General features: G+C 40.6%; 1 protein-coding gene across 2 annotated transcripts in view; it reads right to left on the bottom strand.

Annotated features, from left to right (window-relative positions):
- The window catches only part of LOC122815124 (gastrula zinc finger protein XlCGF26.1-like), a 451177-nt gene that overhangs the window by 248332 nt on the left and 187477 nt on the right, over positions 1–15368 (bottom strand). For both annotated transcript variants that reach the window (XM_044087374.1, XM_044087375.1), the window contains one exon: positions 13932–14058. In XM_044087374.1, coding sequence (XP_043943309.1) covers positions 13932–14058 — 127 coding nt within the window. The remainder of the gene's footprint in view (positions 1–13931; positions 14059–15368) is intronic.

Here is a 15368-nt window from a genome sequence, read left to right as displayed (position 1 = left end):
AAAGCTTCTTGTGTGAGCTTTAGAAGCTCAGGGGTAGATGTGGCAGAGCAGATAATGGTGGAATCGTCAGCATATTGGATGATGTTAGAGAATGGAATAGATTTATGAAAGTTGTTTATAAAAATGTTAAAGAGAAGAGGACCAAGTATGGAGCCTTGGGGAACCCCGGTGGGGGTACTAAGAAAAGAGGAAGTGGCCTTTTTCCATTTTACAGCTTGGTGTCTGTTAGATAGGTAGCTGGAGAACCAGTTCATAGAGGAGGAAGAAAGGTTAAGTTTGGAAAGTTTAGTTAATAGCAGGCTGTGTGAAATGGTATCAAAAGCCTTAGAAAGGTCAAGTAGTAGGGTAGAGACAATATGGCCGGAATCGCGAGCTTTATTTACAGTTTCTAGATAGGAGAGGAGGGCTGTCATGGTGCTATGAAAAAGTAATACTCTAATGGATGCATGGAATACAGCCCTATAACAGTCTCTCAGCCTTGGGGAATAAATGGGCCAGTAGGTCATGGGGGCTGATGGTTGGCAGACACTGGGTTCCAAAATAAGGTTAAAATATGCTCCTAGCATCTTAGCTAAGCCTTCAAAGGAAAACTTCCCTAATCATTGTAAAAAACCACTGGCCTCTATCCTTCATCAAACTGGAGGTCAAACTACTGGCTAAGCTGTAGGCCAAGAGAATCTAGTCATTCTTGTCAACCTTTACTGGCCTGTAAAAGTAGGCCTTCTCCCAGACAGGTCCAGTGAGGACCATCTCACAACATTATTACCTTCTGCCAGTGTACACAGTGATGGGAGCACCTGTTAGCTAATGTGTTTACTGATGCTGAAAAGGCATTCAGTTTTACTTCTTGCCAATAACTTTTGGGAAGGGTTTAGAAAAGTCTGGTTCCCCAACTCTCTATTATTTTTTTATCGAGGCATTATATTAAGTTCCACTGGTTAGAACTCTTATCTATTCCACCTCTTTCTTGCTATACAGATGTTTTCTTTTCCCTTCCCCAATTTTGTGAGCCACTAAACCTTCAGCTAGGATAGCAGTTTTTGACAGTAGGCTGGCAGGCTGCAATGGTAATCCTCATAATATCACATCATTCATCTATGCGCATAAATGTGTACTGGTCCCCTATAATCCTGTAGCTTACCTCCCAGTTAGGGAAGAGATGTCAAAGCATTTCTGTTATCTTTGGTTTCATAGTTCAGACCTACAAAAATGGTATTTTCTAGTTAATAAAGCTGCCACAGACCTACATAAACTTTGAAAGCACTTGACCTACCTCTGGTGTATTACACCTTGAAAGTACTTGGCCATCAACTTATACACCTTGATCCTGTCTGTGCTAGCTACAAAATTAAACCCTTTTTTGGGCTAACCTGCTCACCTAGGGGCATGCTTGCTGCAAACTTTTTTTTTTACCTGTCTTGGGACATATAGCTAGCTACACTAAAGATGTGGTTTTCCTCTATGCTTTACTTCACTGCCACATGTATTCCTCTTCCTTCTACATGCAGATGGCTCAAAAAGATCTGAAAACTGGCATCCCACCCATTTTCATATAGGATGGTAAAACAGCCATGCTAATGAAACTTTTCCTCACACAGCAGTTGGCCTGGATGGCATTTCCAGAATGTTCCCTGTAGTCTCGGGCATTTCTCTCTGCACCTCCTTTAGTGGAGATACTTTCTCCTTTTCAGGAAACTCATTTGAAGCATCTGTTATGGATGTCTTCCCAATGAGGTTTCGGTATTTCTCCGGCTACTTAATGGTAGTAAGTGGTACTTGGCCTCCATTTTTCTTTGTATATTTTTATTTCATTTATATGCTTACACCATTACATACACACAGGTGTAGTCCTTTTCTGAAGACCAAATAGAGCAACAGAATATGTTCTTCTACCACTGCTCATTTCAGTATAACTTGTTATGTGTACACTCTACGATTTTCAGTACAACTTGTTATGTGTACACTCTACGATTTTCAGTACAACTTGTTTTGTGTACACTCTACGATTTTCAGTACAACTTGTTTTGTGTACAGTCTACGATACAGTTGTTTCATCCTGTACATTGTGTTTCCTTCCTCCTCTTTGTTGATTCACTTCTACTTTCTTCTCTTCTTTCCATCCCTTCCATTCTTCTGTCTCAATCTCTGACTTTCTTTGATTTGCCTACATCTTTAAACCGCCCCACTCTCACTTTCAGTTCCCTTATCATGCTTAGCAGCATCTTCTTATTGATACTTAGCTTTCCCCTTTCCCTTCTTTTGATTTCTCACACTAGGGTCTGGATTTTAGCCATGATGGTTTCTTTCACAGGGTACTGACCTGCATCCGACCTAACAAACAACAGTTTCAAATGTTTTTTCCAGGTTCAGATTCCAAAGCCAGTTCCATTCCTGTTGGGCCAGTATATATTCCCAGAACATGTGGATTGTTTCTGAATTCCTTCTGTTACACCTCTAGCAGTTTTTTTTATCTTTTTGTTGATTGGGGCTAGTGTCCTCTTTTCACGGGAGACCTGAGATAGCATTTTATACTACAAGGGAAAATTCGGCCAGGTTGCTGGGAAACTTCCCCTACTCTTTTTACATCCATCTAAGCTACCATAAACACTCTTTCTGTTCCTATATTCCCCATTTTTTGAGGAGGCTTGCCATTTGTCTACTTAATATTTATGTTTGCTGGTACTATGAATGCAGCCACAGTTTGAATGTATTTGCTTTCTTCATGCCTCCTCCCAATCTTCGGCCATGTTGTCTTCATGCACTAGATTGTCTCTTCCCTTAGTTTTCATCTTACAGTAACTCCTCATTCTGCTTTGTCTTCCTTTAGTTTTCATCTTACAGTAACTCCTCATTCTGCTTTGCCTTCCCTTAGTTTTCATCTTACAGTAACTCCTCATTCTGCTTTGTCTTCCCTTAGTTTTCATCTTACAGTAACTCCTCATTCTGCTTTGTCTTACCTTAGTTTTCATCTTACAGTAACTCCTCATTCTGCTTTCTCTTCCCTTAGTTTTCATCTTACAGTAACTCCTCATTCTGCTTTCTCTTCCCTTAGTTTTCATCTTACAGTAACTCCTCATTCTGCTTTGTCTTCCCTTAGTTTTCATCTTACAGTAACTCCTCATTCTGCTTTGTCTTCCTTAGTTTTCATCTTACAGTAACTCCTCATTCTGCTTTGTCTTCCCTTAGTTTTCATCTTACAGTAACTCCTCATTCTGCTTTGTCTTCCCTTAGTTTTCATCTTACAGTAACTCCTCATTCTGCTTTGTCTTCCCTTAGTTTTCATCTTACAGTAACTCCTCATTCTGCTTTGTCTTCCCTTAGTTTTCATCTTACAGTAACTCCTCATTCTGCTTTGTCTTCCCTTAGTTTTCATCTTACAGTAACTCCTCATTCTGCTTTGTCTTCCTTTAGTTTTCATCTTACAGTAACTCCTCATTCTGCTTTGTCTTCCCTTAGTTTTCATCTTACAGTAACTCCTCATTCTGCTTTGTCTTCCCTTAGTTTTCATCTTACAGTAACTCCTCATTCTGCTTTGTCTTCCTTTAGTTTTCATCTTACAGTAACTCCTCATTCTGCTTTGTCATCCCTTAGTTTTCATCTTACAGTAACTCCTCATTCTGCTTTGCCTTCCCTTAGTTTTCATCTTACAGTAACTCCTCATTCTGCTTTGTCTTCCTTAGTTTTCATCTTACAGTAACTCCTCATTCTGCTTTGTCTTCCCTTAGTTTTCATCTTACAGTAACTCCTCATTCTGCTTTGTCTTCCCTTAGTTTTCATCTTACAGTAACTCCTCATTCTGCTTTGCCTTCCCTTAGTTTTCATCTTACAGTAACTCCTCATTCTGCTTTGTCTTCCCTTAGTTTTCATCTTACAGTAACTCCTCATTCTGCTTTGTCTTCCCTTAGTTTTCATCTTACAGTAACTCCTCATTCTGCTTTGTCTTCCCTTAGTTTTCATCATACAGTAACTCCTCATTCTGCTTTGTCTTCCTTTAGTTTTCATCTTACAGTAACTCCTCATTCTGCTTTGTCTTCCCTTAGTTTTCATCTTACAGTAACTCCTCATTCTGCTTTGCCTTCCTTAGTTTTCATCTTACAGTAACTCCTCATTCTGCTTTGTCTTCCCTTAGTTTTCATCTTACAGTAACTCCTCATTCTGCTTTGTCTTCCCTTAGTTTTCATCTTACAGTAACTCCTCATTCTGCTTTGCCTTCCCTTAGTTTTCATCTTACAGTAACTCCTCATTCTGCTTTGTCTTCCCTTAGTTTTCATCTTACAGTAACTCCTCATTCTGCTTTGTCTTCCCTTAGTTTTCATCTTACAGTAACTCCTCATTCTGCTTTGTCTTCCCTTAGTTTTCATCTTACAGTAACTCCTCATTCTGCTTTGTCTTCCCTTAGTTTTCATCTTACAGTAACTCCTCATTCTGCTTTGTCTTCTCTTAGTTTTCATCTTACAGTAACTCCTCATTCTGCTTTGTCTTCCCTTAGTTTTCATCTTACAGTAACTCCTCATTCTGCTTTGTCTTCCCTTAGTTTTCATCTTACAGTAACTCCTCATTCTGCTTTGATTTTCTTCACCTTGTTTCCAGGCGGGACACTGGTGCAGTGAGTAGCAATGCTGCCTCCCACAACAGCTTATATAGTTTGGCTATCTGATAGGGTGCCTTTGGTGTGCAGTCTGGAGTCAGTATGTTCTCCATCTTCATATGGGGTTTCTCTTGGTATTCCTCCCACACTCCAAAGGCATGTGGTAGGTGGACTGGCATATCTAAATTGCCTGCAGGTGTGCATGCAGCGCAGGTATGACATGGAAGAAAGCATGGGAATCTGCTTCCATTCCTGACTTGCTAAGTAAACTCTATGAATGGCAACCATTGTTCAAACGGATGCTATAGGAGTCAGCTGATAGAAACACTAGAAAATAAATCCATTGTTACCCACTATGTGGAAAATCTCCCATGTCATACATCTCCTTAAAGGAGGCGGTTCCACTGAACTGTCAAACTTTATACCCATAGCTCTTCTGTCACCTCTAACTAAAGTTATGGAGAAGTGTGTACACATACAACTCATGCACTACCTCACACAGAACAAGCTGTTGTCCAACTTTCAGCATGTCTTTAAGCCACACCACAGTACTACTTCTGCCTTCCTCTCTCTCTAACATCATTAACTACAACCACAACAATAACAAACTATCCTCAGCACTCTTTCTAGATCTATCCAAGGCTTTTGACATGGTTGACCACAAAATGCATGTAAATACCTTGAAGGCCTTCTCCTTAAACAACCATGCACTCCAATGGTTTCAATCCTACCTGCAGGGCAAGCAACAAGCAGCCCTATGGCAGGACAAACTATCATCTTGCGTACTCATTGCATTAGGAGTCCCCCATGGCTCGATACTAGGACCCCTTCTTTTCTCAATCTTTATCAACGACCTTCATTCAGTCATCCCAGATGCTACCAGCATTCAATATGGGGATGACTCCACCTTGATTTGTTCTGACACCTCATCAGCTACTTTATTCACATTAACCCAAAATACCTTCAATACAGTGGGAAAATGGCTCTCCAATCAACATCGAATCCTAAACCCCAACAAAACTAAGGTGCTCCTTTTCTCCCCCACATGCAGGACCCCTCTGCCATCGTTCAACATAACCGCTAACAATGGCACTATCATCTCCCCAGAAGCACAAACTAAACTACTGGGTATCGTATTTGGTAACAACCTGAAGTTTGATGCGCATATCAATCAAACTATCAAAACCATTAATAAAAAACTAGGCTCTCTTTACAGAATCAAACCTTTCCTTACCCCACTTGCTAGAACTTCAATTGCTCATTCCCATCTACTATCAACTCTTCTCTATGCCTCACCTCTATTCTCCAACTTAAACAAAACAGATCTTAATAAACTAACATTCTGCTATAACCATATTACCAGATTTGCTACTGGCACAGCCTACCGGACACACCACTGTCTCAACCTAAATCACCTAGGATGGCTTGAACTGCCTAGCCTACTGCAGTTCACCAGCTAATAGTTGCACATGAAGTCCTTTACCAACCAGAAAATACACCTGCACTAAAGAATATTATCAGCCCCTACACCAGCACCCAGCCACTGCGATCATCCACTAGACTCCTAGTTCAAACATACAAATCCAACTACTCAGCTGGGGACTGTTTGCCAACTCTGTTGGAAAAACATGGAACAGACTCCCAGATGACTTGACCCTAGAACCCTCACTAACTCGATTCAAAAACAAACTCAAGAAATACTTCAAAACTCATTGGTTATGTCCTTGCACTAACCCGGACTATTGACCTCTCTATCACTTAGGTGCCTTACCTTCAACTAATTCTAACTTTTTTCTACCACACCATTTCATGAAGGGTCAATTGTATAACTGCTGCTCAATGTGTCTTAAACCTGAATGTAATGTATGTATATATAACTTTGAAAATAATGTTATGTTTGTAAAGTGTTTTATAATAAGTTAGTACTATATGTGCTAAATGCTGGTATTGCTTATGACTGTAATCTGCTTGAAACTAGCATTTACTAAATGTTCAATGTGTATTATTATCTTGGAGTTTTTTCCGTGGGCCTCTGCTGAAAATGGACATATATCCAGTCAGACTATCCCAGTCAACAAATGTAAAATAAATAAAATAAAATTGTTTTTGAGTAACAATCTGTTCCATAATTCATCTTCTTAAACAGTTCCCTTGTTTCCCTGTCCATGGCTGATTTCAGAGTCTTCCCTCTTCAAATTTAACTTTCCAAGCGTCCCTCTTAATTTGAATGAGTTCTGTTAGTTCATATTCCTCAAATTTCTGAATTTTTGGGGTCTCGCCTTCCACTTCCGGCACTTTCTTTTCCCAGATTTCACATTCTAAGCTTCTGTTCCATACTATTCCCATTATTTTCAGACCATTTCAGACTTTCTTGTATCATTCTTTCCAACTTTTTTAAACTTCTCTCTCTCTTCCTCTGTATCCTCCCCTTTTGTGTCACTTTTCTCATTTTTTCTTTCCACCTCTCCCCTTTCATTTACTGATGTTTATCACATGTGAAAGCATACCTTTCTAGAATGGGTCTTTCCTATCTTTTTGCATAACTCCCAGTCTGCATCCCCCTTATTGCTGGTGTTGTGGTCTTCCCTTTCCATACAAATCTAATCTGTTGCATTTCCTTTGGATCACTTTTAGGATTCTCTCTCTCAATCCCCATATGAGCAAGTATTCCTTTTTCTTTTGTTCCTTAATTTGTTTTAATTCCTACTTTGTGCTCTATGTTCAGTTTTACTGCTTCACAGTTGTGTTCTTTTATTTACGTCCTGTACCTTAACCCTAAGTATACAGCCCTCACTTTGTATTTGAATGCCTCCTAGTGTCCTTAGTTGCACTGATCCTGTGCTGACCCACACCTCTTTATAAATGTCATCTGTCTTGCTTCCCTTTTAAATTTCTCTTTGCGTTTCACTACTACCTTTGGCATGTCTTTATGTTATCCACCACTGATATACAGCCACCTGTGAACAAAAGTACTGATGGTCCACTCTTCTGTCTTCACTTTTCCACATCCTCTTTCATCTTTCCTGCTAGGGTTTTTGTGACTATGATGAACAAGGGGCATCTCTGCCTGGCATCTCTTCCAATGTTTAACTTCTTTATGAGTTGTTTGTTTATCTGCAGTGCTGCTGATGTGTGGGTGTATAATGCCTTAATAACTGTGATGGCTTCGCAATTTATCTCTTTTGGTATCTTCCAGAGTAAGATCCACTCGACTGAATAAAAAGCTTATTTTCATATAGGATAATATCTGGACTCTCTGTTTTTTTGTATTTTGGATCTTTTTGTTAAATTTCAGTTCCTCTCATGAACTTTCTACCAACAAATTTCTTTATACAAACCCCACTTCCCCTTTCCACATCAGCGTTTGCATGACTTTTTCAATTCTTCTTGCTAAGATTCTGGTCTTTATTTCAATGCCTACGTTAATGTCTCTGAATCACTTGGTTCCATTACTTCCATAGTACGTTTTGGGTGCAGAATGACTCCTGCTTCATCTTTTTTTTTTTGTCTAGTCCTATTTTATTACATAGCCAGGTTAGGGCTTTTCTTTAATCTCCCAACTCATCATGTTACAAAATTATGCAGATATCCCTAAAATGCCATGGCTTTCCATGCTTCATCTTCAGATACCCTTCTCTAAAGATTTTCCTGTCTTCCTCTGCTTGTTTTTACTACCCAAACCGTGTTCATTCCTTTCCATCTGTTTTGGTGTATAACATTCCCTAGAAAATGTTGCTCCTTCATTTTTCCTTCTCTGTTTACATACCCTTATTTACTTATTTGTCTCACTCGTTCAGTCTCCAGTCTACTACCTTCCTGTCATTACGAATAAACATCCAAAAAGGACAAAAATACTCCAAAAACACAAATTTCACGAAGGAAGATCACTCCACAGGGACGGGATTAATTCATTTATTAACACATCTGGTACCTCTGCTTTCTGCCTTCTCCTGGAATACCCTTTTGATACAATCCCATCCCTATATATACACACACATATACATGTCAAGTACCAATTAATCAACCAAATATTAAGAACCCAATTGTGCAAAAATCCATAAATTTTAAACAAATCTTACCTAATTACACGATAATAATGGGCGATTTCAACTACCCTACCATTAACTGGGAAAACTACTCATGTACCAACTCTTGTGCTCAATGTTTTCTGGAATTCATAAATTCCAATGCCATGGATCAACTTATCCACACCCCCACCAGGGCAGCAATATCCTAGACCTGGTTATTACCAACATGGGCAACTGGTGCTCCACACCAGAGGTCAATTCCTCGTTGGTCAGACCCGACCATAAGCTAATCACCCTAGACATCCACATCCTGCCCCCACCCCCCCATTAGGGAAACCACAGTAAAACATTTCTCCAAAGCCAACTTCACGCTTCTTAAGACAGAAGTGGCAAACTTCAAGACACCCATGCTGACGGACAATAGAGGTATGACTGCTGAATCCTACACAAATGCACTTTATGAGCACTTACATGAGTGCATGGATCGTGCAATCCCTAACAGAACCAAGATGCTATCCTCCAAAAAAGGAAGCCAATCTGGTGGTCCCCTGCCATAAACAAACTCTACAACAGACGAAAAAAACTGTTGCAAAAAACAGTAAAATCCTATGATTGGAGAAACTCCCTGGTCAGCTTCAGTAAGAAGCTGAGATCCCTCATAAAATCCTCCAAAGCTAGTTATGAAAACAAAATCGCCACTGACTCTAAAGACAACCACAAAGCATTCTTGTAGCTACGTCAAGAATCTCAATGGCAACAGTCAGATCTGCTCAGAGTTACAGCACAATGGCACTAAATATACAGAACCAACGGATATTGCCAACATCCTGGCAGATAGGTTCAGTGCTAACTTTACCCCTCTGTCATCCCCTAAAGGGCCCATCTCTATACCAGAAGAATGAAAAGTTCCTGTAATCACGGCTGCACAGGTAAAAAACACACTATCCAAAGCCAAGAAAACAGCATCCATGGGACCTGACGACATCCCAGGATGTGTTCTACATGAACTACAGAATGAACTGGCACCCCACCTAAGTACCATGTTCAATCATAGCCTCACCTCAGGCTATGTGCCCACTGAATGGCACACAGTGACAGTTATCCCACTCCACAAAGGGAGAGCCACCACAGACCCCGGAAACTACCGCCCCATTAGCCTAACGAGCCTGGTCTACAAGGCTATGGAGCGTATCATCATGGAACTTATAAACAATGACATTGGTAATCTCCAAACTCAGGACCCCACCCAGTTTGGGTTTGTAAAAGGCAGATCATGTCTCCTAAACCTTATAGACTTCTTTGAAGCAGTCACAAAAGCCGTAGATGAGGGTAAGGTGGTTCACACAGCCTATCTAGATCTCGCCAAGGCTTTTGACACCATCCCCCACTCTGGAATTATAGATAAACTCACTAAACTAGGTATAAATCCCTATGTCACAAGATGGGTTGCCAACTGGCTCACTGTAAAAGTAGCAGACTCCAAATCCAGCTTCAGACCAGTGACAAGTGGAGTACCACAGGGTTCAGTCCTGGGTCCTCTCCTGTTTGGTATATACTTCTCTGAAGTACAGGCCAACACAGAAGGTCTTTGGCTAATGAAGTTCGCAGATGACTGCAAACTAGGAGCCATAATCAAAACTCCAAAAGATGTGGACATCCTACAAAAGGGGCTTGCTGAGACAGATGCCTGGTGTCAAAGCCATGGCCTCAAGCTCAATGCCAAAAAGTGCATGGTCATTCCTTTTGGTAAAAACTCAGTACCCATGAACTACCACATAGGTGGTAGTCTACTTAACACCGAAAGTGTGATAAAGAGACCTTGGGACACAGGTGGACAGTAGTCTCTCCTTTGATAATCACATCACCACAGTAGTCAGGAAATCCTTCTATGTGGCACACCTCATCACAAAAGGTTTCTCATCCAGGAAAAAAGAGGTCATTGTTCCCCTCTACTCGTCACTCATTAGACCCATTATAGAGTACAATTCCTTTTTGGTATGTACCTCACAAGACATCTACAACAACTGGAAAGGCCACAGAAATACCTCACAAAGAGGATTACCGGCGTCAAAGAGATGCCCTATGCAGACCATCTCAAAAAACTGCAGCTTTACTCCATTGCATATCGCCTACTCAGAGGCGATCTTTGCCTAACACACAAAGCTATGTCAAACCCAGAGCTTTTAGACATGCTCCACTTAAAGAAATCCCAATCCCTACGAGCTACACGCTCTAGGGACCTAAACCTCATCACCACAATAAACAGAACATGCTGGAGGGATAGATTCTTGTCCCAGAGACTTCCCGTACTCTGGAACAAACTACCTATCTATATCAAACAAAGATCCTCATTAGCACTCAAGAAAAATCTTGATGATTGATTGGGAGATAGGAAATTCACCCCAGGGATCACTTCAGTGGCTCTGCTCGACAGTGGCACAGGAAAATAATTTTCTTGGGTGGCGAAAGCCAGGGTACCTTTGGCTAGGCTTATATAGGCCCTAGGGCCAATAGCCTGGTACGTACCTATGAACCTATATATACATAAATATAAATACAGCTACAAGCATCAGATTTAATTAAACACATCTTTTAACATTTTCTAAAGCATTCTTTAACATTTTTTGAACATTTTAAACACATACATATTTCCTATTTTTAAACTATTAAATTATTCTCTAAATTCATCCCATTAGGAAATACTGCATGATAATTAATGATCATCCGACTCTCAAGTTTACTTAATTCCTTTTTAAAATTTATCCTGTAGACTTCTGGTCATGCCAAAACGCTGACGTACAAGCAACTGTTTGAAACCTATGGAGTGATCTTCCTTTGTGGAATTTGTGTTTTTGGACTTTCTGTCATTACCCCCAACAAATTTCTTTCTTCTTTAGCATTTCTTTCCAATTGAGATGTTTTCCACATTTTAGTTTTACATTTTATTTTTGCCTCTTCTCTCCATCTTTCCCCATTTGCTCCTATTTGTTCTTCTCAATGAATTTTACTTTAGTGCTTTCTCTGCTGTCTTAACGGTGTGTGCTCTTTGCACAATTCATCCTCTGCATGTGGCTTTCATTTCATCCATCCACACTGCTTGGAGGTGCTGACTATCCCTCATTCTACTAAATAAGTCTTGCTATTCCTGTTTTCAGATATTGTTTTTGATCCTCTGAAAGGGCAAAAAAGTAATAAGCACCTAAGCTACAGTTAAAAATGCCTCCATAATTCCTGCAGTGATGGCACAGAGGGCCCAGGGACCCGAGTTTATTTAACAGCTCTGGCACTTGACATCACAGGTGGGGTTGATGGGCATGCCCATCCTGTAGGTACAGATGGTAGTTTGGCTCGGCCTGTGCTGGTGATCTGCAGGCACAGCCTCCACTTGGAAAATCTTGGTGCAAATGAGACTCTTTTTAGTGAGAGTTTGCTTTTTGGGAATTAATCTGGTTACTTAACCACGTTAGCTTCTCTTTAGAACTTGGAAGTCAGTCCAGTGCCAGGATAATTCATGGCAGTAAGAGATAGCTTTTTTGCCAGGCCAGAATTGGAAATGTGACATTTGGTATAACAGCATAGCCAGTGAAGGAGGCAGGCCTGAGACTGAGTGCTTTCTGTTTCATCAACGTTTAGTAAGACACTGCACTAATGACAGGAATACACATGATATGGCTCACTTACTAATACACCAGATATTGTAACATTGCTATGGTAAGCAAACATTAAAGATGCACAATTTACATGTTATACCTACCCTTTTAAGAAGTCCATCGAGTTACTGTTTCATTAAACATCATAGAAAAAGATGAAGTAATTTTTTGTTTATTCTTAGAGACATTTTTAATGGAATATTATGTTTTACTGTGTACTCTTTCCAAATTCTGCCTGCCAACATGCCAGCCATCAAGCCACTCCCTAGTGGACATCCACTGATTTCCCAGTGGTGGGAAATCCTCAGACCCACTGTGGTGAGAGCTGTCTACAAGGAACCACTTATGCCATCTTGTCTGTGCCTGCTTGTTCCTGCACATGCTGTGACAAGGACTGCTATTCACCTCCTTGGGCAGTCATGCCCATGTTCATCCTGCACTGGATCCCTGCATCCGGAAATGTTCTCTGCCTACAGTACTGTCTTATGTATCTTTAGCTCTGGGACAATTCATCCTACCTACTGCCATCATGTGATCACAGCTCTGTATAATCACTCGCGTATAGCTCCCGGGGCCACAGTCCCTACCTGCAGAAACAATGTGCTCATATCTCAGCTTCCTCATCTCCCGGTACAGCTTTGGAGCCACAGCCCCTACCTACGGATGCAATGTGCTTATATCTCGGCTTCCTCCTCTTCCAGTAGTTTTGGGGCCACACACTCTACCTACGGATACAATGTGCTAATATCTCATCCTCATCTCCCGTTGTAGCTCTGAGGACACCCCCCAACACTTGGGCATCATGAGTTCTAAGCTCTGGGCTCTTACTTCTCACTCTTGCTCTGGTCTGTTGTTATTACATACAGATCCCATATCTTCACATCTCTACAGTATGACCTCACAGTGTAGCTTTGGGACTTTCCTCCTTGCCTACTAACACCATGTGCTCAGATATCTGTGTCATCGCCTACCTGTGCATCTCCGGGACTACCCTCTTTACCTACTGAAAAGATGTGATCACAGTTCTCTACCATCACCTCTCAGTGTAGCTTTTAGACCAGCCTACTGACACCATGTCCAGATAGTTCTGTACCATCACCTCTCAGTGTAGCTTTTAGACCAGCCTACTGACCTACTGACATCATGTCCAGATAGCTCTGTACCATCATCTCTCAGTGTAGCTTTTAGACCATCCTTACCTACTGACACCATGTTCACATAGCTCTGTACCATCACCTCTCAGTGTAGCTTTAGACCATCATTACTTAGTGACACCATGTTCACATAGCTCTGTACCATCACCTCTCAGTGTAGCTTTTAGACCATCCTTACCTACTGACACCATGTTCACATAGTTCTGTACCATCACCTCTCAGTGTAGCTTTAGACCATCCTTACCTACTGACACCATGTTCACATAGTTCTGTACCATCACCTCTCAATGTAGCTTTTAGACCATCCTTACCTACTGACACCATGTTCATATAGTTCTGTACCATCACCTCTCAGTGTAGCTTTTAGACCATCCTTACCTACTGACACCATGTTCACATAGCTCTGTACCATCACCTCTCAGTGTAGCTTTAGACCATCATTACTTAGTGACACCATGTTCACATAGTTCTGTACCATCACCTCTCAGTGTAGCTTTTAGACCATCCTTACCTACTGACACCATGTTCACATAGTTCTGTACCATCACCTCTCGGTGAAGCTCTTTCTCCTCTTTGCTCAGCATCTTCCACTCCTCTGTTGAAAAATCAACAACAACATCTTCAAATGTTTCTGGTACCTAAAATACAAGAAATGTTTTTTAGGATCTATTTGTGTAATTTAATGTAGTAACAGAAACATGAATTCTCTAAAAGAGATGTCAAGGAACTATATTGATGTTGGATATTATATGCCAATAGTTCTGTTGCAAAGCTTTAAATAAACAGTTCAATGTTTTGACAACAACAGTAATAACTACCACCTCTCATTTGACTCAGAAATCATGGATATAAGCTGCCCTCACAGAGTTCAGCATCACTGAATACAGTTATCAGTTAAACGTTTCATATTTGAATCTGCTTGACCGATTTTTAAACCGCTGTTATATGTATCTTTACATATTTTCATTACATAAAAACTTCATATTCCACATATCCATATGTATTTGAAGGGTATAACTCTGTGCAGTAATAAATGTGTGGAAGTTGCGGTCACCACAAGTAAAAAATCAGGGCTCCCACATACCCAGGTGAATGGAAGGTACTAAGTCACTACCAGTAATAAATCTGTGTTACCACATACCTAGGTGAATGGAAGGTACTAAATCAGGACCAATAATTCATCTGTGCTTCTACACACCCAGGTGTATGGAAGGTACTAAGTCAGTACCAATAATAAATCTGTGCACTAACATACTCAGGTGAATGGAAGGTACTAAGTCAGTACCAGTAACAAATCTGTGCTCCCACATACCCAGGTAAATGGAAGGTACTATGGCAGTACCAGTAATAAATCCGTGCTCTCTCATACTCAGATGAATGGAATGTACTAAGTCTGTACCTGTAATAAATATGTGCTCTCACCTGCCCTGCTGTATGGAAGGTACTAAGTAGTACCAATAATCAATCTGTGCTCCCACATACCCAAGTGAATGGAAGGTACTAAGTCAGTACTAGTAATAATTCTGTGTTCCCCCATACCGAGGTGAACAGAAGGTATTAAGTAAGTACAAATAATAAATCTGTGCTCCAACATACCCAGGTGAATGGAAGGTACTAAGTCAGTACCAGTAATAAATCTGTGCTCAACATACCAAGGTGAATAGAAGGTACTAAATCAGTACCAGTAATACATCTGTGTTCCCAAATGCCCAGTAGAATAGAGGGTACTAAGTCAGTACAAATAATAAATCTGTGCTCTCACATACCCAGGTGTATGAAGGTACTATGTCAGTACCAATAATAAATCTGTGCAGCCACATACTCAGGTGTATGGAAGGTACTAAGTAATAGAAAAAATCAGTACCCCACATATTCTGTTGAATAGAAGGTGCTAAGTCAGTATACTAATAAATCTGTCCTCCCACATAGCAGGTGAATGGAAGATACT

Source organism: Protopterus annectens, chromosome 11.part0 (assembly GCF_019279795.1).
Source record: "Protopterus annectens isolate FY-2018-M chromosome 11.part0, PAN1.0, whole genome shotgun sequence".
Classification (NCBI taxonomy): domain Eukaryota; kingdom Metazoa; phylum Chordata; order Ceratodontiformes; family Protopteridae; genus Protopterus; species Protopterus annectens.
Note: the sequence above shows the minus strand (reverse complement) of the source record. Positions and strands in the feature narration are given on the sequence as shown.